General features: G+C 37.4%; 10 protein-coding genes across 10 annotated transcripts, besides 1 other annotated feature; 5 read left to right on the top strand and 5 right to left on the bottom strand.

Annotated features, from left to right (window-relative positions):
* Positions 1–199: 199 nt before the first annotated feature.
* Positions 200–799, bottom strand: PST3 (flavodoxin-like fold family protein; the record flags this gene model as incomplete). The annotated part of the gene is made up of 1 exon (XM_062951672.1): positions 200–799. One exon carries the CDS (start codon positions 797–799, stop codon positions 200–202), a length of 600 nt encoding a protein of 199 aa, XP_062808652.1.
* A 1,516-nt stretch (positions 800–2,315) lies between these two features.
* PRCAT00001854001 (uncharacterized protein) lies at positions 2,316–3,446 on the top strand (the record flags this gene model as incomplete). The annotated part of the gene is made up of 1 exon (XM_062951671.1): positions 2,316–3,446. One exon carries the CDS (start codon positions 2,316–2,318, stop codon positions 3,444–3,446), a length of 1,131 nt encoding a protein of 376 aa, XP_062808651.1.
* Positions 3,447–3,595: 149 nt separating this feature from the next.
* On the bottom strand, positions 3,596–3,895 carry DAD1 (Dad1p; the record flags this gene model as incomplete). The annotated part of the gene is made up of 1 exon (XM_062951670.1): positions 3,596–3,895. The coding sequence occupies one exon, from the start codon at positions 3,893–3,895 to the stop codon at positions 3,596–3,598; it is 300 nt and encodes a 99-aa protein (XP_062808650.1).
* Positions 3,896–4,602: 707 nt separating this feature from the next.
* Positions 4,603–4,836, bottom strand: PRCAT00001852001 (uncharacterized protein; the record flags this gene model as incomplete). The annotated part of the gene is made up of 1 exon (XM_062951669.1): positions 4,603–4,836. One exon carries the CDS (start codon positions 4,834–4,836, stop codon positions 4,603–4,605), a length of 234 nt encoding a protein of 77 aa, XP_062808649.1.
* A 1,188-nt stretch (positions 4,837–6,024) lies between these two features.
* On the bottom strand, positions 6,025–8,274 carry KCS1 (inositol polyphosphate kinase; the record flags this gene model as incomplete). Its single annotated transcript, XM_062951668.1, has 1 exon — positions 6,025–8,274. One exon carries the CDS (start codon positions 8,272–8,274, stop codon positions 6,025–6,027), a length of 2,250 nt encoding a protein of 749 aa, XP_062808648.1.
* A 1,137-nt stretch (positions 8,275–9,411) lies between these two features.
* MNN21 (alpha-1,2-mannosyltransferase MNN2) lies at positions 9,412–11,298 on the top strand (the record flags this gene model as incomplete). The annotated part of the gene is made up of 1 exon (XM_062951667.1): positions 9,412–11,298. The coding sequence occupies one exon, from the start codon at positions 9,412–9,414 to the stop codon at positions 11,296–11,298; it is 1,887 nt and encodes a 628-aa protein (XP_062808647.1).
* A 206-nt stretch (positions 11,299–11,504) lies between these two features.
* PRCAT00001849001 (uncharacterized protein) lies at positions 11,505–11,966 on the top strand (the record flags this gene model as incomplete). Its single annotated transcript, XM_062951666.1, has 1 exon — positions 11,505–11,966. One exon carries the CDS (start codon positions 11,505–11,507, stop codon positions 11,964–11,966), a length of 462 nt encoding a protein of 153 aa, XP_062808646.1.
* Positions 11,967–12,291: 325 nt separating this feature from the next.
* Positions 12,292–15,096, top strand: PRCAT00001848001 (putative ATP-dependent RNA helicase; the record flags this gene model as incomplete). The annotated part of the gene is made up of 1 exon (XM_062951664.1): positions 12,292–15,096. The coding sequence occupies one exon, from the start codon at positions 12,292–12,294 to the stop codon at positions 15,094–15,096; it is 2,805 nt and encodes a 934-aa protein (XP_062808645.1).
* A 57-nt stretch (positions 15,097–15,153) lies between these two features.
* PRCAT00001847001 (uncharacterized protein) lies at positions 15,154–16,596 on the bottom strand (the record flags this gene model as incomplete). The annotated part of the gene is made up of 1 exon (XM_062951663.1): positions 15,154–16,596. One exon carries the CDS (start codon positions 16,594–16,596, stop codon positions 15,154–15,156), a length of 1,443 nt encoding a protein of 480 aa, XP_062808644.1.
* A 62-nt stretch (positions 16,597–16,658) lies between these two features.
* Positions 16,659–16,703: a sequence feature (Short protein (PRCAT00001846001, CUM64249.1) was converted to a misc_feature.).
* A 918-nt stretch (positions 16,704–17,621) lies between these two features.
* On the top strand, positions 17,622–18,935 carry PRCAT00001845001 (tRNA (guanine-N2-)-methyltransferase; the record flags this gene model as incomplete). The annotated part of the gene is made up of 1 exon (XM_062951662.1): positions 17,622–18,935. The coding sequence occupies one exon, from the start codon at positions 17,622–17,624 to the stop codon at positions 18,933–18,935; it is 1,314 nt and encodes a 437-aa protein (XP_062808643.1).
* Between the last annotated feature and the right edge of the window lie 47 nt (positions 18,936–18,982).

Raw genomic sequence — 18,982 nt, 5'->3', positions numbered from 1 at the left:
TATGTATTACATTTCTTTATATCAAGCATAATTAAAGAGTTACGAAAACGTTCAGTACGCATTATATGAAGGGCAGATCAGTGATGGTAGGTTGTGATTAATGAATGGCTACAATTACGTAATGATGAGGAATATCGAAATCAGAGCTTTATGATCATGTATTCAAAAGTATAAATTTAACCTTGAAAGACGACTAAGATTACTTGAATCTGGATACGATCTCGTAGAAAGATTTTCCTTGAGTTGTGGCAATTCTTTTTTCCAAATCTGTTGGTTGTCTAGAACCATCCCCAGCTGAAAAAGTTCCGGCACCCCATGGAGAAGATCCGTGAACCTCTTCCAAGTTTTGCAAGTCTGTAGACGCGTAACCCAATGGTACGAATATAATACCATGGTGAACTAATACAGATAAAGAGTTCATAACTGTTGCTTCTTGTCCACCACCTGGAGTCCCAGTGGAAACAAATACACCTGCAAACTTACCTCTTAAAGCGCCTTTAGCCCATAATCCGCCTGTACTATCCCAAAAAGCTTTGAATTGAGCCGGGAAGTTACCGTATCTTGTTGGAATACCGAACAAGAATGCATCATACTCTACCAAGGTCTCCGGACTAGCAATTGGATAATCTGGCTTTGGAGGTGCATGCATCTTTTGTAATACTTCATCGCTTAAAGTCTCTGGAACCTGATAAATTACGGCCTCCCCTCCAGCTTCCTCAACTCCTTTTTTAACATTCTCAGCCATTGTGGCCACATGGTGGTACATGGAGTAGATAATAATTGCAACTTTTTGAACCATATTGAATTTAATATATTAGATGTGTTGAACGTAATAATTGTGAGAGTTTCGCTACTCTGCTCTTGGACCCGATATTTATGCTCCCAAGGTTTAGCACTTTACAAACATCTTACTAAATTTGAAAGTGGCGTGCGTGTCAGTTTTACTAAGAATTTACAGATGAAGCATGCGCAGAACAATTCATTAATCTTACCAAAAATCATGATTGATTATAAATGCTTTTGAAATTTTCTCGTATGTAAACATCTAGTGAAGGGTTGTTATTGCTACTTGGAATAAATCATTAAGAAAATGAAATACCTTCTTATCAATGTCTATAAGATGTTAATTAATAAGCTAAATTTGAGCTGAAAGATAAGTTTTTGAGAAGTGAAAGCAGATATAAGAATTATATGTGACTCTTAGAATTAATATTCGATCTCTTCATATGCAATATTCTCATGTTATCAAGTGGGACAACAATTCGTCAATTAATTACCCTGGTACATATACCAGTAATAGTTTAGATAATTTAAGGTTAGTTAATGACACTTTGTGATTAAATTTAAGTACTTACCAAAGTATGTGAGCCCCAAAGTCATCACTTTGAACAATTGGTGTTATTCGATGGAAGAATCACGCGATACCAGCTCATTCGCAAAAACTGTTCACAGAATATTAATAAGGTAGTTTCTAGAACTGTCCTCTAACATACATTACATTGAAACATATTGGATCAATCCTCAAGGGATAGCCTAGAGGGCCAGTCAAAGAAAAAAGAGCTAGAGACATTAAAGTTAACATGAGTGGCTTTTCGAATATAAATTCTTCTTTTCACTCTAGAGAAAAAAAAAGCCACTTAAAAGAAAACAGTGTAGATAGATGACTGCTAACTATCTTTTAATGGCAGGAGCTTTGTATCACCTATGGGTTAAACGTTTATGCAGTTTTCTTTCATCATTGAAAATACAGAATCTGAACATCGAATCGAACTCTTGCCTATCATTCTAACCCAATTATGCCGGAAAATTGCAAGATTGCATAAGCCTGAACCCAAGGTTCCTTTTGTAGCCAGTTTGCTTTTCTAATTCGGTTAATGTAATTCATTCGAATACGCATTGGCAAGATCGTCATCGACCAATTCAGTTAGATTCCATCAATTTCTCCGTGAAGAACCCTTCAAAAGGCATACGAAACGCCTGCCGCGTAAACTAAGGATGGTGTCAAGGATTGTAAATCTGATGTCAACTAAAGCCAATGAAACGTAGCACTCTTTTCCAGAAATCCTTTATAAACATCAGCGCACAGCTAGCGACATGATTAGAATCATCACGAAACTTTTCGTTAACACTCAAGTTATTAAAAGAGACATTCAGAAGAATGTAGCTGAGAAATTGGGGCCCACTGAAAAAAAGCTGGAGTTCGTCGTCTCACGTTTAAAGATGTTTAAATATTGCGCGACGCTTGTTTACTACTGCATGGAAGAGCTGCACTATCTCTTTATAAACTATTGTCAAAACAAAGCAGTAATGCTTTAATGAGGACAGCAAAAGAGCAGTTAAGCAGTTGTCGTCTCTTAGACGCTTATGGTGATACTGGGTCAGTTATAGCAAATGAAATTCGAGATCCTGGATTAAGAATGGTAAACTTATTACAGTACAAGGAGAGATTCGAAGCAGAGCATTCAAATACTTCCGTCAATAATCAAAAGCGTAAAAGCGCACATCTGAATCAAAATTATGGGCTGAGAGATCTGGAAACTGCTTATGGTCCCTTGCAATGGGGGCTTTCGGTTTCAAATTTTGTAAATTCTCCTAATAGAAATATGATCACTTCGGGTCCCAGGAGAACTTCTAGTTTCAAGGCAAAAAGGATAATTTCTTCTATGGTAGAGGTAGGGCAATCCGATGCTTTTAAAGATCCCCTAAATCTACTTAGTGAAAGGCTGTGGGGCAAAGTGTCTCAAGGGAGATCTGCGGGCGATACCGCTGAAAAAATTCATAGTGTACCACCGAACCATCAAGAAATTGATCTATTAGACACAGGAGAAATTGATCTTGATGGTTACGTTTCTAATGTAGATCATGAATCTGATGTTTTAGATGACAGCCAAAGTGAACCCGAAATATTAATTAACTCCGATTTGGTTCCTAGCAGCAGATCTCATTTGAATGACGAAACGAAAAGTTCAGATATAAAATCTGATAGTATTCAATTCGAGAGACTTATTCAAGGTAATCGCATAACGTGCGTTCGTAGTGAAAATGTGACTTACAATGAGAACGATAGAATATTACCGGTAGATGAAAAGAAATATCGTTTCCCACTCTTGGATCCAAACTCGCGATTTGAGCATAATGGACACCCCAATAAATCTATCGGAAACAATCCAATTTTGCCTCCAGCTCCCCATCTCCAAGACAAGTGCCCCAAGGATGGAAATTCGAAGGAGAATGACTATTGGGCTGAAGAAAAAAGTACTGAGTATATTAAAAAGGACATGAATCGATATAGTGATATGAATGATCTCAGGGAAGACAATAAACGAAAAAGGAAAGCATCATTGGGAGAAATCTGTTCCAAAACTAATAGAAATAAGCTTCCTCTCAGGGTAGGATTATCACGAAGGAACAAAGTGGAGCCATTGCATGATTATTTAAAAAAATAATCCATTATAATAAATCGTTAAAATAATAATATTCTATCTTATACATTATATAAAATATCATCTATAGTGATTCGCATGCATGTGCCCTAAGCCTTGGGCTGAAAGCAAACTTGGATAAGTGAATTCGTAGCAAAAGTGTCATTTTATGTTCAAGGGCTGGGTTTATCTTCACTAGATTCATCGCTTTCCAAAACTTTTGGGTCCTCATCGATCCCTTGATCTTCACTTTTAGCATCTAGCTTTGCTTGACTGTACTGATTTAATCCGTCGTAGAAATTAGACCATAACCTCCCTATATCATCAAATTCTTTACCAACTTGGATTGATGAGCTCAATGATCTATTTAAAATGTCCAAATTATAGACAACAGAATCTATAGAATTACTTATCTCTTGTAGCAAGAGATCCCTTTGTTTTTCAAAGTAGGTGCTTGATTCTTGTTTCGACATTGTTTCCACCTTTCTCGTACAAATACAATTATGCTAGACTTAAGGTGTAGATTTGTTATGATAACATACGATTCCATAGGTGTAAATGCTATCACAAGCTGAATTCGCGCATAAAAAGCGCTTTAAGATTTTTTTCTACAGTTTCTTACTTCTTCCTATGCTAAAATTAACCGGGACACTTGCATTGAGCGGTCATGCTGGTAAATCTCCAATGGAGGGATTTACCCTAGTGTGGACGTACTCTCTAACCCGGGAGATCTAATTGAGTATGAAGTTCGGCTGTGATTGATTAAAGAAGTGAAATCTCGACTTTACGCATACTCAAACATTTTACTGCTGAGGCAATTTGATGTAGTTTGCTACGGGGAATACCTGTTTCGACCTCTCGAGATAATACTATGTCTTGCTCTTTCCATACATTTTGAAATTCTACTGCTTAGTTTGAACAGATAAAGTATTACAGGCAAAATATTCCTTTCCTTATAACATAATATACAACATGGTAAGTAATAATAAACAGGCAAAGGTGATTGAAAATAAAATCACAGGAAAGATTAGGCTAACAATTTTAAGAAATAGAAAAAAAAATAATTACTGAAAACTTCCTTATGAACATACCCAATGTTCTTTTATGTACCCTGAGATGTCAATACTAATCTTTCTGCCGAGACCTTCAACCCTCTTGCCTTTTTTTAACTTCTCTCCACCTAACACTTAGGACCCAAACAAAATGAGACCGGAGAAGGATTCTTTCCAAGCTTCTTTTTGTCAGAGGTGTTGAAACCAGAACATTTACGCTTTAATGAGCAACGACGAACGTAATCTTTCTTTTCATCAAAGTTAGTATATGATTGGCCACCACATTGAGCGCTTGAGGTGATTGACACACCAGAACTGTTTGAAGAACCAGATTTCTTCTTGTTGAGACCAAGTAGAGACATGAGCAAACTTTGTTTTCTTTTCAGTGTTTCTTAACTCAGTAAAACATATTACCCCCAGGTAACACTTCAATTATACTAGAAAATTAGAATGTAAAAATTCGAGTTGTTGCTCTTACTAACACTAATAATATCTAACGGTGCAGATAGTCTTGCCCGCGTCTCCAACGTGTTTTGACGGTGTAGTTTGCTAACGTGTTAACGCCTAACGTTTCAACGTTCCAACGAAATGCTAGTGCTCGCTACTATATGGATAATTAACAAATATAAGCTCTGTTATGTTGGGAACTACATTCTACAATTTTTGGGAGCCTCAATGTTATATATGGTTGTAAATTTTCTTCCCTGTATAAAAATTTTTTTCGTCATTTTCCTCTTTCATTTGTGTGCACTTTCACGGTTTACTCAAAATGTAAAACATTGTAATGTGATTCCAACCCCGACAATGAAGCGGCTGGTTATTTGTATCAATATGATAGGGGCTTTGAGATATGTACCATGATCGCTAGGTTCCTCGAGTGTCTTGTCTCTAAGATGTAAGCGTTAATTAAGTACCTCTTGCCAACATTTGGACATCACTTTCCCGTACGTCCCCTTCCCCATTTTCGTGCACTGGGAACCATTTTACTCGGATGGTAGACAGTCCTCTCAATAATTTTTTTAAAATATCCATGTCGTTCTGTCTTTCATGACACAAATTCGAAAAATCCCGCATTAAATTATGATCATCGCGGGCAGTACTCTTATGTGGTTGGGTCGACTAATTGGCCGATCCAGTAGTAAATTTTATCCCAGATACAGTAATCATAAGACTGCGGTATTTTTGTTGCTTGTGAGCAGCAACTGTAGCATTTGGATGACGACCGCCGCAAATAGTCTCCTAAAGCGTATTCACAGTGCAATTATGGTGACAAGATCGGAGTTCGGCTCCACTTTGGGCAGTACCTTACCTAAAGAGGATCTGGTATGTGCAGAGGGGATTACAAGAATATAGGGACATTATTTTCTTTTTACTTAGCATATGTAAAAGTAACACGGTTATATGCCAGATGTAACTGACAGTAAAATACTGAAATGATGTTGCTGCGAGACACAGACAAAACCGTTCTAATCGTGTTTCAGTCTGATCTACATTTACATACAGTACAATTATGATATGTCTTAGACTGCTACTATTATACAATGCAATTATCAATCCGAAATTCCATCGTCAGACGAAGGATTGTCGGGATATTCTATATCAAATGGGTCATCAGAGCCATCTTCCATTCCTTCCAAGTCGTTCTCTGAATTGAAATTTCTTCTTGTGTTACCATCTTTAGATAACTCTTCCTTATATGAATCGAGCCACACATTCGGTACCATATATTTATCTTTGTTTTCATTAATTATTTTCTCTGCTTCTCTGGTATATTCTTGCTCACTCAAAATTAAGAATATAGTTTTCAAATAAAAAATTATCGATTTGAGACCTCTGAGATACCCCATATCTGGCATATTTGAATGCTTAGGGGGGACGGTGGTGGCTCTGGGTAACATGTCCTCTGCTATTACAGACTGTGCGAAGTCAATTATTCTTACCTTTATATCTCCAATTTTTGTTCCCAACGCATCATACATGAGTAAGATAGATGATCCATACATCCTATAACCTTTCAAAGTAGAGAATATACCTAATAGCTCTTCTACTTGCTGTATCAAAGTAGGCAACTTAACCAAAATTGAATAAATTGTGCGTCCATCGTAAATAAACTTCGCAAGAACTTTACAAAATTCCTTTCCTTTCTTCACTCGTCTTCCGAAGTATTTATCCTTGACAAAATATGCTTGTTTCGCACGATTGTAAACCTGAAGACCACATATCCTAACTCCTAACTCACGAGAAGTAGTAATTGCACACTTCCTTCTTTGTGAAAGCTGCTTTTTTTGGTCTGCCTCTACCCCGTACTGCCTCGTACCCATCTTAAGATCCAAGACGCATGGTTTAACCATGTTGGTTGTCAAATCTTCTAGAAGAATAAACCTTTCAAATCTGGTATGTTTCCTCAAAATTGGACCCTCTGTTTTTTCGTGAGGTGATAAGATCGGAGAAACCATAGAATTATGTCTATCATCATCATCAGATATAGCTTCATCGTCCATAGAGAATATATCATCTTGTTCTTCATCTGAAGTATCCTTCCGTACAGATTTAGGGCGGAAAACCTCTTGTAATATTTGAGCTTGCAAGTCCTTATTGACTGATGTTGAACCATAATTGCCTGTTTTTTTAAATGTGTCATTCGGTGACGAGTAGGATGAATCTTGTAAGCTAAAAGAATCTTTACTTCCGAGGGAATCAATAGGAGAATGGATCGAGCTTGAGTATCTCTTCCATAATTTGTCTGGAATGATATGCCGGTTATCATCCAACACAACTTCTGGGTTTAGGTTCTCGTCATCAAAATTGGACCTCAATGAATAGCTTACTTCATTAGAGCGTGAATCGTTGCTCAAACTTCCCGACCGAGATATTTGAAGACTTTCCTCATTAATGACACTAGAGTATCTAACGTTCAATACGCCTATATATTTGGGCATAAACTTTAATAATTCAGGATGTCTCAATTCCACGTTCTCGTACCAAATGTTTTCTCTGTTCATCAAGGCTTTACATACAGCTCTCTTGGAGAAGCTGAAGATTGCAGTGTGTCCGCCTACTTTATTTTTAAAAGGTCTTAACTCTACAGCTAACGGGAAAGTCTCTGTTTTTCCACGTAAATCGAGATGATATACATGAGTCTCCCCAAATTTAACTTCTTTCTTGTCTACTTCGACGTCTTTTTGATCTTCATTTTCTTTTTCTGGCTGATCATCTTTCTTATATTTATGGATCTTTGTTATGTCACCATCTTGAGAGTGGTCAAATTCTAAGTCTGCAGTTAAGTGTTGCGTTTCGGGAAGTGCTGAGATATTGTTCTGAATTGTTGCTAAGGAAGCCGACTGATCAGCTGGTGTATGGGGGAAATATGTCGCAGATGAAACAGGCTCCAAGTCAAAAACTCTGGGCTCATTCCCAGGTAATAATGACAGTTGTATTTTAGGTGTCTCTTTGGACTCCTTCAATGACTTAAAATCGACGGGAGATTTCTCATTCAACTCATATCCGGGTTCCTTCTGATCAATCAAGTCACCAATTTGATTTATAGTAGTGTCGCCTCTAAATAGCCTAAGTGATCTAGCCGCTTTCCTTCCTGTAACGACGTTCTGAGCCGCTATTTCTGACGTTGGAGTGTTTGCCGATGCTGATGATAAATTGGATTCTAATTTTTGTTCTTGCAATCTGTGTTGATCATCGTCTTGTGAATCCTGTCGTTGCTGCTTACATGGATGTATCATTTTCTGAGCTTTTGATGTCATATGTGAGTCTTCTAGTACATGCTTTACTAGTGTCTCCTCCATCTTCACTTTCTATGCACTATTGAAAACAAATTTTTGTTTCATAAATCATGCACTTGTTCGCACTCTGGTAGATAAATCCTTTGTCTTTCACTACCAAGTCGAGTTGATAATTAAATATCTAGTGTAGCATCCGCTTAACTATACTCTTAATATTGGCTGGACTTTCTTATTTCTCTATAAGCGCTACCAGGCTACTGTGAAATTATTTATACTTGTTATTCTCTAGTACAACAACAGTCTTGTGTTGGTGCTGGGATTATCTGTTCAAGTAACGCACCATTCAATTATCTAAGAATATCAATGCCTGTTGAATGATATGGATAGAGTTCTTATATATAGACGACTGAGAAGTCTACACGGTTTAATTTATATATTTCTTTATCTGAGGCACGAACTAAACGTGGCAACACCTAATTAAATGACAGTACAATCGCTCCACTTGATTGAGTTTCACAAAAACACAGGCGCAATAGACTGCAAAACCTCAACCACCGTCTTTTTGATGCTCACAACACGACTATTATGATGTGCGGGTAAATACGTCATGTTACCCAACTGTCATGTAGACGAGTTGCCTGTATACATGACGAAAGGCAAGAATAACCTAGAGAGTATTCGTTTTCTAGAGTATGCAACACGACTAGCATTTCACATAATAGTATAGTATATATGCAGGCTTGTGGGGGGAGGGATTCTTTCTCAATTAATGTACTCTTATAACGACACCAGAAGAATGGCTCCAGAGGGTAGTCTGATCATTTCTCTTTTAGCAACCTAATTCATGAGGTATCCTTCTCTATTATTGCTCTTGAGTTGTTAAATAGTTTCAGGGAGTATACTTTGCTTTCGCGCAGGGAAGCGTCTGCGAGAAAAAAGATAGCTGAATTCAGAAACTTGTCAAACTGATTTATTATTTAACGCGATACAAACATACAAAAAATATCACTCAACGTAACGAATATTTTTATTTGACATTAGTTTTTCAAGCTGGCTAATTTTCGATTTCAAGTCATACTCACAGAGCTTAGCACCAGTTTTACTGGACCAGTTATCTGTTACCAAATAGCATCTTAAGGGTGTTGTACCCCATCTGCAGAGGCCGTTATTGACTTCAAATTACAAAATAATAACTTCATCATGAATAGAGCGACAAGCTTACGCAAGTTCCTGAAGCCAGCTTGGCGCCTTAATAGTGGCCCAATACTCTCTGGAACTGTGGTGGTCTTACTATTGTTTGTATTTATAATGCTGCAGAGTTCAAAAGTATCCTTCTCTGCTACCCCAGCATCGTCAACTATGGATTCAGCGGTTGCCGATCCTGAAGAGTCAGGGGCTCTCTCAAAATGGGCAGTTCATAATTTGCCAGGTTTTGATTTTCAGCGGTCAGATAAGACATTGGCTTTTGCGGACACAAACGGATATGTAGCTGAGGACTTAAGTCTACTGAAAGACCTGAAAGAGAAAGAAGGTGATATGAAATCTAAGTTCATATACGAAATGGATGGAAATGATGATTATGAAAAGAAACATAGAAATTTAGCTTATGAATATTACGAAAGAATTTTTGAAGTGCTTTATCAAGGTCGTCCAAACGTATCGAGCTTGGACAGCTATCAAAGTGACGAGAGGATATATCATGCGAGGTATGACTCGCTTGATAAAGATGAGCAAATATTTGATGAAGAGTATTTATCGAAATTTTTGCAATTAACTGATGAGGAGTTAAATACCATGACTCGTGCTCATAGGTTCGTGGTTGAAAATTTGCCAGAAAGCTCTCCTAAAGATTTGTACTCCGGGAATGGAATAGTCTACGTTGGAGGTGGAGAGTATAATTGGTTAACTTTGCTTTCTGTTAAGTCCATAAGAGCTTTGGGATGTACTTTGCCCATTGAAATTTTAATCCCCACAATAGATGAATATGAACCAGACTTGTGTGCCAGAGTTTTTCCAGCTTTAAACGCTAAATGTATATATTTGCCAACGGCACTCTATGATCCTAAAAAAAATTCTGCAATTCCCAATTTTGAATTCAAGGGTTATCAATATAAGGCATTGGCAATTTTAGTTCTGAGTTTCGAAAATGTTTTGTTTTTAGATAGTGACAACATTCCTGTCTCTCGCCCTGATGACTTATTTACTCAAGAACCATTCACTTCTAGAGGTTTAATTGTCTGGCCCGATTTCTGGAAGAGAGCGACATCGCCTTACTATTACCAGATTGCTGGCATGAAATTAGGCAAAAATTTATTGCCAAGATATAACGAAGTTTCTGGAGATTATGAAGAAGTTTCTTCTCCATACTCAACTAATAACTGGAAAAAATTTCCTTTGCATCAGCGAGAAGGGAGTATTCCAGACCCTACTTCAGAATCTGGCCAACTAATGATTAACAAAGCTACCCATATCAAGGCATTATTACTAGCACTATACTACAACCTATATGGTCCAACTCACTTTTACCCCTTGTTTTCTCAAGGATCGGATGGCGAGGGTGATAAAGAGACTTTTCTAGCTGCAACATGTGCATTAAAAAAACCTTACTATCAAGTGTCCAAATTTTTAAATGCGTTTGGCTACTTCAAAAATTCAAACGATTTCGAGGGAACTGCCATGGGTCAGTATAATCCTATTGATGATTTTCATATGAATATGCTTAGAAAAGAATTAGCTACCATGTCCTCAGAAGAAAGATCTCAATTGATAAGGACAGAAGAGACTCTTGAAAAGGGTCCCCGTATTTTATTTGTTCATTCCAATTTCCCGAAACTAAACCCGTGGTCTCTTAAAACTAAGGGCACCATATTCAATGATGAGTCGAAACGAATAAGAATATACGGTCTGGGAATGAGACAACGAATGGGCTATGATTTTGAAACAGTGCAATGGACCAACATGAAATTTTTATTATGTGACTTGAAGATTCAATTGAAGGCCTTCGACCTTATAGATTTGACTGATTTATGCAAGGAAGTCAGTGATCACTTGGATTTTTTGAAATCAACTAGCGACACCTTAGAATAAATAACTTTGTTTATATGCAGTGCGCAAATAAAAACATTCTCACTGGGATTAAATAGATAAATAAAAAACCAATGGTTTAAATACATACCAATTCATACAATATATCAGGGGATCTTTGTTCAATAAAGCAGCGCCTCGCCTGCACTAAACATACAAATTTACTAAATTAAAGCGAACCTAATAATTTAAAAAATAAAGGAAGTAAAATGGCGATACAATTTCTATTATTATTATCAAGACAAGGTAAGGTGAGGCTATCGAAGTGGTATCAGACAGTGTCTCAGAAAGAAAAGTCTAAGGTGACAAAGGAATTAACAACTCTAATCCTCTCTAGACGTGCTAAGATGTGCAATGTTTTAGAATATAAAGATAGTAAAATCGTTTACCGTCGATATGCATCTTTATTTTTCATAGTGGGAATAGATAATGGCGATAACGAGCTTCTAGCTTTGGAAATAATCCATCGATTTGTCGAGCAGATGGATAAGATGTATGGGAATGTATGTGAGTTGGATATAATTTTTGGGTTTGAGAAAGCATATCACATTTTGGATGAGTTGTTATTAGATGGTTATATTCAAGAGAGCTCAAAAAGGGAAGTACTAAATAGAGTAGCCCAGGAAGACGAATTAGAGAATTTGGACGAATTTGAAAATATTTTGGCTTAAAGAATAATAATACAGTTACCTCGATAAATAGCTTGACTACTTAGATAGCATATAATGCACAAGAGGTCGAAGAGGTGCCTTTAAAGTAGCGCTCAGTCCTGCGTTTTCATCATATTTAAGGAAGCATTGTTTGGTGATCTTAGCAGCATGTACATACTGGGCCAGTTATATTCTGAGTAAAATTTCCTCTTCTTTTCTCCACGACACAATACAAAAGATATCTTTTAAAAGACATATTCCATTTTTGTCTTTTTCACTTAAAGTACAATTATCGCATTTTCTAAAAAATATTTGGAGATGAGGTCTCCAATAACTTCTTTTTTTAATGATGCAAGGACCAGCCACTGAAATGGATGAAGAAGAAGGCTTTGATATAGCTAAGTCATTAGCACTCTCATCTTCAGAGTCTGACGTGGGTTCTGACTATGAAGAAGGTGTCCAGGATATCATTAGTGAGAGCGATGAGGAAGCTGAAGAACCTAACAAGAAGAAACCTAAAACAGATCTGTCCAAGCTTCATTTCCCTATGCTTGAGATTTCAGATGATGAAAACTCTGAATCAAAAGACATCTCTTCATATTTCGTCAATAATAATCCACTCACTAAGAAAGCGAAGAATGGCTCTTTTCAGTCTTTTGGCTTTTCAAAATTTTTATTGGGTAATATTGCAAAAAAGGGTTACAGGCAACCGACACCAATTCAAAGGAAAACCATTCCTTTAATAATGGATAACCGTGATGTTGTTGGTATGGCAAGGACAGGATCTGGTAAGACTGCAGCTTTCACGTTACCTGTTATAGAGAGGTTGAAAAATCATAGTGCCAAAGCGGGGGCAAGGGCCGTGATATTGTCGCCATCTAGAGAGCTTGCCTTGCAGACCTTTAAGCAGGTGAAAGAGTTTAGTAGGGGGACTGACTTGCGCTCAATTGTTTTGATAGGTGGCGATTCCTTGGAACAGCAGTTTTCCTCTATGATGTCGTCGCCTGATATTATTGTCGCTACACCGGGAAGATTTTTACATTTGAAAGTTGAAATGGATCTAGACTTGAGCACGGTTGAATACATAGTCTTTGATGAGGCCGATAGGTTGTTTGAAATGGGTTTTGCCGAGCAGTTGAACGAATTAATTGCTTCCTTGCCGACTTCGAGACAATCCCTTTTGTTTTCAGCTACCTTACCAAGAACTTTAGTAGATTTTGCAAAAGCTGGACTTAGTAATCCAGTTTTGGTGCGTCTAGATACGGAATCTAAAATATCAGATCAGTTACAAATGGCTTTTTTCACAACAAAACAGAAAGAAAGAGAAGCTACATTATTGTATATATTGCAGGAAGTAATAAAACTTCCTTTGGCGACAGCAGAGGAAATACAAAAGATCGAGCATAGTAACCAAGCTAATGATTCTGACTCTGATGATGGAGGCGAAAGCGTGGACAAGAAGAAGAGAAAAAGAGTTAAATTTAAAAAAGAAAGAGCTCCCCCTGCCAATATGTTGCCATCACCGAATTCAACAATTTTATTTGTTCCAACAAAGCATCATGTTGAATATGTAACTACGTTGTTAAAGGATGCTGGTTATCTCGTTTCTTATATTTATGGATCCTTGGATCAGCATGCCAGAAAGCAACAGCTTTATCAGTTCAGGATAGGCTTAACTAGTATTTTAGTTGTCACAGATGTGGCTGCTCGTGGTATAGATATTCCGGTTTTGGCGAATGTGATAAACTACACGTTACCTGGGTCCTCCAAGATATTCGTACATCGTGTTGGTAGAACGGCGAGGGCTGGTAATAAAGGATGGGCATATTCTATAGTGAATGAGAAAGAATTGCCTTATTTACTTGATTTAGAATTATTTTTGGGTAAAAAAGTTCTTTTAACATCCTTGCATGAACAAAAATGCGAACTATTGAAGGCTAAACAAGGTAATGATTATATTGAACCGAAGGTCTCTTACAATGATAGGCTAGTGTTAGGTTCTGTTCCCAGATCTCAGCTTGAGACTTTCCAGGAACTCTACGATAATTTATTGAAGAATCATTATGAGCTTGAAGTCGTGAAAGGTGTCGCTTTGAAAGGAGAAAAATTGTATCATCGAACCCGGCAGCCTGCTTCTCAAGAATCTTTAAAAAGGAGTAAAGAGCTTGTGGAAACAAATCAGTGGGATGATCAACATTTACTTTTTGGTCCGAATTTGGAAAAAGAGAAAGAGAAGTTTCTTGCTAAATTAGGAAACAGAATCTCAAAAGAAACCATATTTGAGATCAAGAAGAAGGGGGCAGACAAAGACGAGAATAGCATGGCTGAATTTATGCATAAGCGGAGGAGACAGATTGCGCCAGTTCAAAAAAGGGCACGAGAAAGGCGAGAATTGTTGGATATGGAACGGATAGCTGGATTGACACATGGCATCGAAAATGAGATGTTGAAGAAGGAAGATGAAATTGGTTACTCTAAAGCAGCTGTAGAAGTTGAAGAAGAGGAGTTGAAAAATACTTTTGAAGATGCGGATGACATCTTAGAGGGCAAGAAAAGAGGATCCAAGAAAAGCTTTAAAGACCCTCAATTCTACCTCAGCCATTACGCACCTACATCTATGATTCAGGATCAGCAGCTATCTCTCTCATCATCTTTTGTAAATGATGCCTCTAAGGCTTCGTATGATCTTAGCAACGATGACAAGATTCAGGTAAATAAACAGATTATGAGATGGGACAAGAAGAAGGGTAAATATATTAACTCCATGTCGACAGATAAAAAATATATAATTGGAGAAAGTGGACAAAAGATTCCAGCATCTTATCGAGCGGGGAGATATGATGAATGGAAAAGACTGAGAAATAATCATTCTAAAGATCCAAGATCATTAGATCTCGAAGAGAAATCCGAGTCAAGAGGCAAGTTCATTCACAAGAAGACTAAGGCACCTAAATTGCCAGATAAGTATAGAGACGATTACCATAAGCAAAAGAAGAAGGTAGAAAAGGCTTTGGAGTCTGGAATTAAAATGAAGGGCTATCATGGACCTGCTCAAAATAGTGAGATTAAAACTACTGAAGATATCAGAAAGGCGAGATTACTTAAGGAGAAGCGTAAGGCCAAAAACGCTAGGCCGCTGAGAAAACGTTGAGAATAATCTTTTTTAAATTTTTTATTGACTATATAGAAAATAAGATAGTGCAATCTTCTATCTTCTTCCTCCTCTACTATAAGGATGGTAACCTTTATTTCTATGTTGATATCCACCTCTTCCTCTGGAATTACCTGATGGTCCTGCAGGAGGTGCTCTTCTTGGTCCTCTAGGTGGCATCGACTTTCTTTGGTCCCTATAACTTGATGAACTGTCCAGATTATGATCTACCTCTTGTGGTTTTGGAGCCTCAGGAGCCTGTTGAGGATTTAAAGGCTGACTCGGTTGATCTCCCAGCTGAGCTTGCAGTTGTGAGTACTCACCTGTAGCGGCTTGGGCTTGAGCTGCTTGTTGCTGGTACATGTACCATTGCTGCATTCTTTGCCAGTATTCTTGCATCATTTCAGGAGACATTCCGTTCATACCCTGACCATAGGAATTCTGTTGATAAGGTGCTTGACCATATTGATTATATCCGCCGTACATACCATATTGCAGCAGTTGTTGCTGTTGCTGGTTTTGTTGGTTTTGCTGGTTTTGTTGGTGCTGTCCCCTAGGTTCTGCCCTCTTGACCTCCATAGCTTTACCTTTCAAATTCAAGTACTTGTTAACAGTCACCCTATCAACAGCATCTGGCGAATCATAAGTAATGAATCCAAACCCTCTGGACCTCCCAGTATCTTTATCTATCATCAATTGAGCGTCAATTATACTACCAAATTGAGCAAAAAAGTCATTGAATTCCTTTTCGTTAACCATTGGATCAATTCCACCTACGAAAATCTTTCCAACCTTATCTTGTTCTTCTCTTGCAATGGCCCTTTTAGGATCGATCAACTTTCCATCTAAAATATGGTCTCTTTTGATAACTTCATCAACAGATTTTGGATCTTTGAAAGTCAAAAACCCAAAACCACGAGATTTCCCTGTATTATTGTCCCTCATAATAGTATGATCAACGACTTCGCCAAACTTTGTAAAGTAGTCAACTAATCCCTGCTCTGTCGTATCCCAATTAAGACCACCAATGAACATTTTTCCACTTTCTTTTCCCATGGAAGATGGGGGCATTGCTTGCTGAGGTGGCTGTTGGGGTGGTTGAGGAGGAAGAGGAGGAGCTTGCCCACTCTGAAGTTGCTGCTGGAATTGTTGGAAATCTTGAGGTACCGGTGGAATCAGTCCTGGAACCCCTTGCATAACAGATCCAGGAGGTGGAATCATTCCTGCAAATGATCCAGCATCTGGTGGAGGTGGTATACCAGTCGCTTTGGTAATGTCATCAGGGGTCTGTTGTGACGTGTCGGTCGTACTAGCCTGGCCACTATTTTCTGCCTTTAATGTGGGCACAGTTTCTTCTTTGCTCGCTGAATCACCTGCACTAGTATCTCCTTCACCCTTTGTCTCGGGGCTTGCTTTTACGGTCTCTTTCTTTTCATCGTCGCCGCTAAAAAAAAGTGTTAGTATTCTCATTGAATAATGGTAACTTGAGTTCATATTCATTGGGTAATCTATCCTCAAGAAAGCTGATATCTAAACTCAAGGTCTTTTAATCTTGATACATACTAAATATCTTCAAAAAGAGCTTCATCATCATCAAACGAAGACATTTCTGCTATTTCTTTTCCTAGCTACCAACTATCTAGAATACGAGTTGTACGTTTGCTTGAACTTGAAAGACTAAAGTTTATTGAGCTTATGAAATTTTATACAACTAAACAAAGCCTATGTAGCTTAAATACAATTAAACTTTTGAAGAACGACTTGTTTATGACTTCTTTCTCAATACGTATTGTAATACTAAAAGTAGAACTTTAATTTTAATTGTCGACAGTGCGCCATCATTCATAGGATCAATGGGGTCGTTCGCTGGCTAATATGATTCTACTAAAAGTTGATACAACTTTTCCAAAAATATCTATCGAAATCCTTTAAAATGTCCTCAGGAACATCGAGGATGATGTAATCCGTTACAGCTTTTAAAACAAAAGTTTATAGGTTGAATTAAGATTGCAATTTAAGGCTTTTTTTTTGAGATGACTATTTCGGATATTTTTTTACCAAAATTTGCAACTCTACTTATATAGCAAGATGTAAAAGCATTGGGCATGCGTCCTACCTTTGCGATAATATAACTCAAGGGATAATAGAGAATCTTAATTAAAGCGGAAAATAAAGCTAAATACGTTCTCGAAAGTATAACTTTTTAAGGTCACTGGCATTAATATTGCTTAATTTTTAAGGCACTATAAGAGCTTACTACTAGGAAATTATGGGCAATATCATGCGTCCCGGCAACTTTGAATTGAGATGAAATTCAACTGAACGAAATCATCGCCAAACTAAAAAGCTGCAGATAAAGCAATTAAAATGTCTCTAATATAGCAGCGATAATTCATAAGTAGAAGTCTGTTAATTGTTTATATATACTTTTTAAATTTTTTTTTTTTTTTTTTTTTTTTTTGAAATCGAATATGCATAATTCTTTTTTACAATACTGTACTAGACAATAGTAGAGATGAAAAAACATGAAGGAATATCTTATCCATTTAGCCCAAGCGTATCCAAAATTTCGGAAAGCTGAACTTGAATCTTTAGCTGATTTGTATAATATAAAATTAGATTTGTCGCATCATAATGAAAGAAATCCTTTTATGATAGTTAATCTTGAGAGCGATGAAGAGGCAAGTTGTTTGATAGACAGAGCTGTACTCAGTAAAGGAATATACGAACTCTGGGGCCAGGGTACAACTTTAGAAGAATTGCATGAGGATGTTAAGATTAGATCAACTAATTATGCCAGAGAGTATGAGAATAAGTCCTTCAAGTTTGAATTTATTGGCTACAAAGGTAAAAAAAACAAGAAAGAGAAAGTGAAAATAATTGAGACTTTTTCATACCTCGGATTTAAGGGGCCCATTAAGATGACTCATCCAGATGAGATTTATTCTGTGCTCGAGGAATATGAGGTTAGTGGACAAGACAAAGCGACGGAGCCAATTAAAATGTGGTTTGGTAGGAGGATAAAATTAAGTGCCAGATCTTTGAACATTCTAGACACCTATGACTTGAGGGTCAGAAAATATATAGGAACGACATCGTTTGAAGCAGAACTTTCTCTTGTGAGTTGTAATATTGGACAAGTTGGTCCAGGTAAGGTTGTATATGATCCATTTACGGGTACGGGATCATTTTTAGTAAGTGCAGCCCATTACGGTGCCATTACTATGGGTTCAGATATAGACGTTAGAGCGCTTAAAGGAAAGGGTCCTGAGTGTTCTATCTACGGGAACCTTAAACAGTATGGCATTTCACTGAACTTCTTAGATCTTCTAGCCATGGACTTCACTAATAATGCGATCAGAAAAACCTTTAAAATAGATTCAATTATATGCGATCCCCCTTACGGTGTTAGAGAAGGTTTAAAAGTCTGTGGAACGAGAGATCCTCAAAAGGCAATTGAAAGAGAACAAGTAATCATTAATGGCGAGAAAGCACACTTAAGACGTGATTTCATTGCTCCAAAAAAGCCGTATGAACTTGCTGATCTTTTGCAGGATTTGCTTTCATTCGCTGCTGAAAGATTACCCATTAACGGAAGGTTAGCTTTTTGGATGCCAACTGCGAATGACAACTACAAAGTAAATCAAGTTCCTCAGCATGAAAATTTAGAATTGCTTTATAACCTAGAGCAGGAGTTCAATAAGTGGTCTAGAAGACTCCTAGTTTATGTAAAGAGAGACATAAGTTTTCAGGGAGAGACAAGAAATGGGTTAAAAGAAGTGCATACTAAAAGCTTTAGAGAGAGATACTTTAAAAGTTTTAATGATTCTGGCGTATAGTGTACATAATCTCCGATATAGAATAATATACGACATTACAACTTTTT

This window comes from Priceomyces carsonii (genome assembly GCF_900007245.1).
Source record: "Priceomyces carsonii strain CBS4050 genome assembly, scaffold: Debaryomyces_carsonii_scaffold_2, whole genome shotgun sequence".
In the NCBI taxonomy this organism is placed as follows: Eukaryota; Fungi; Ascomycota; class Pichiomycetes; order Serinales; family Debaryomycetaceae; genus Priceomyces; species Priceomyces carsonii.
Note: the sequence above shows the minus strand (reverse complement) of the source record. Positions and strands in the feature narration are given on the sequence as shown.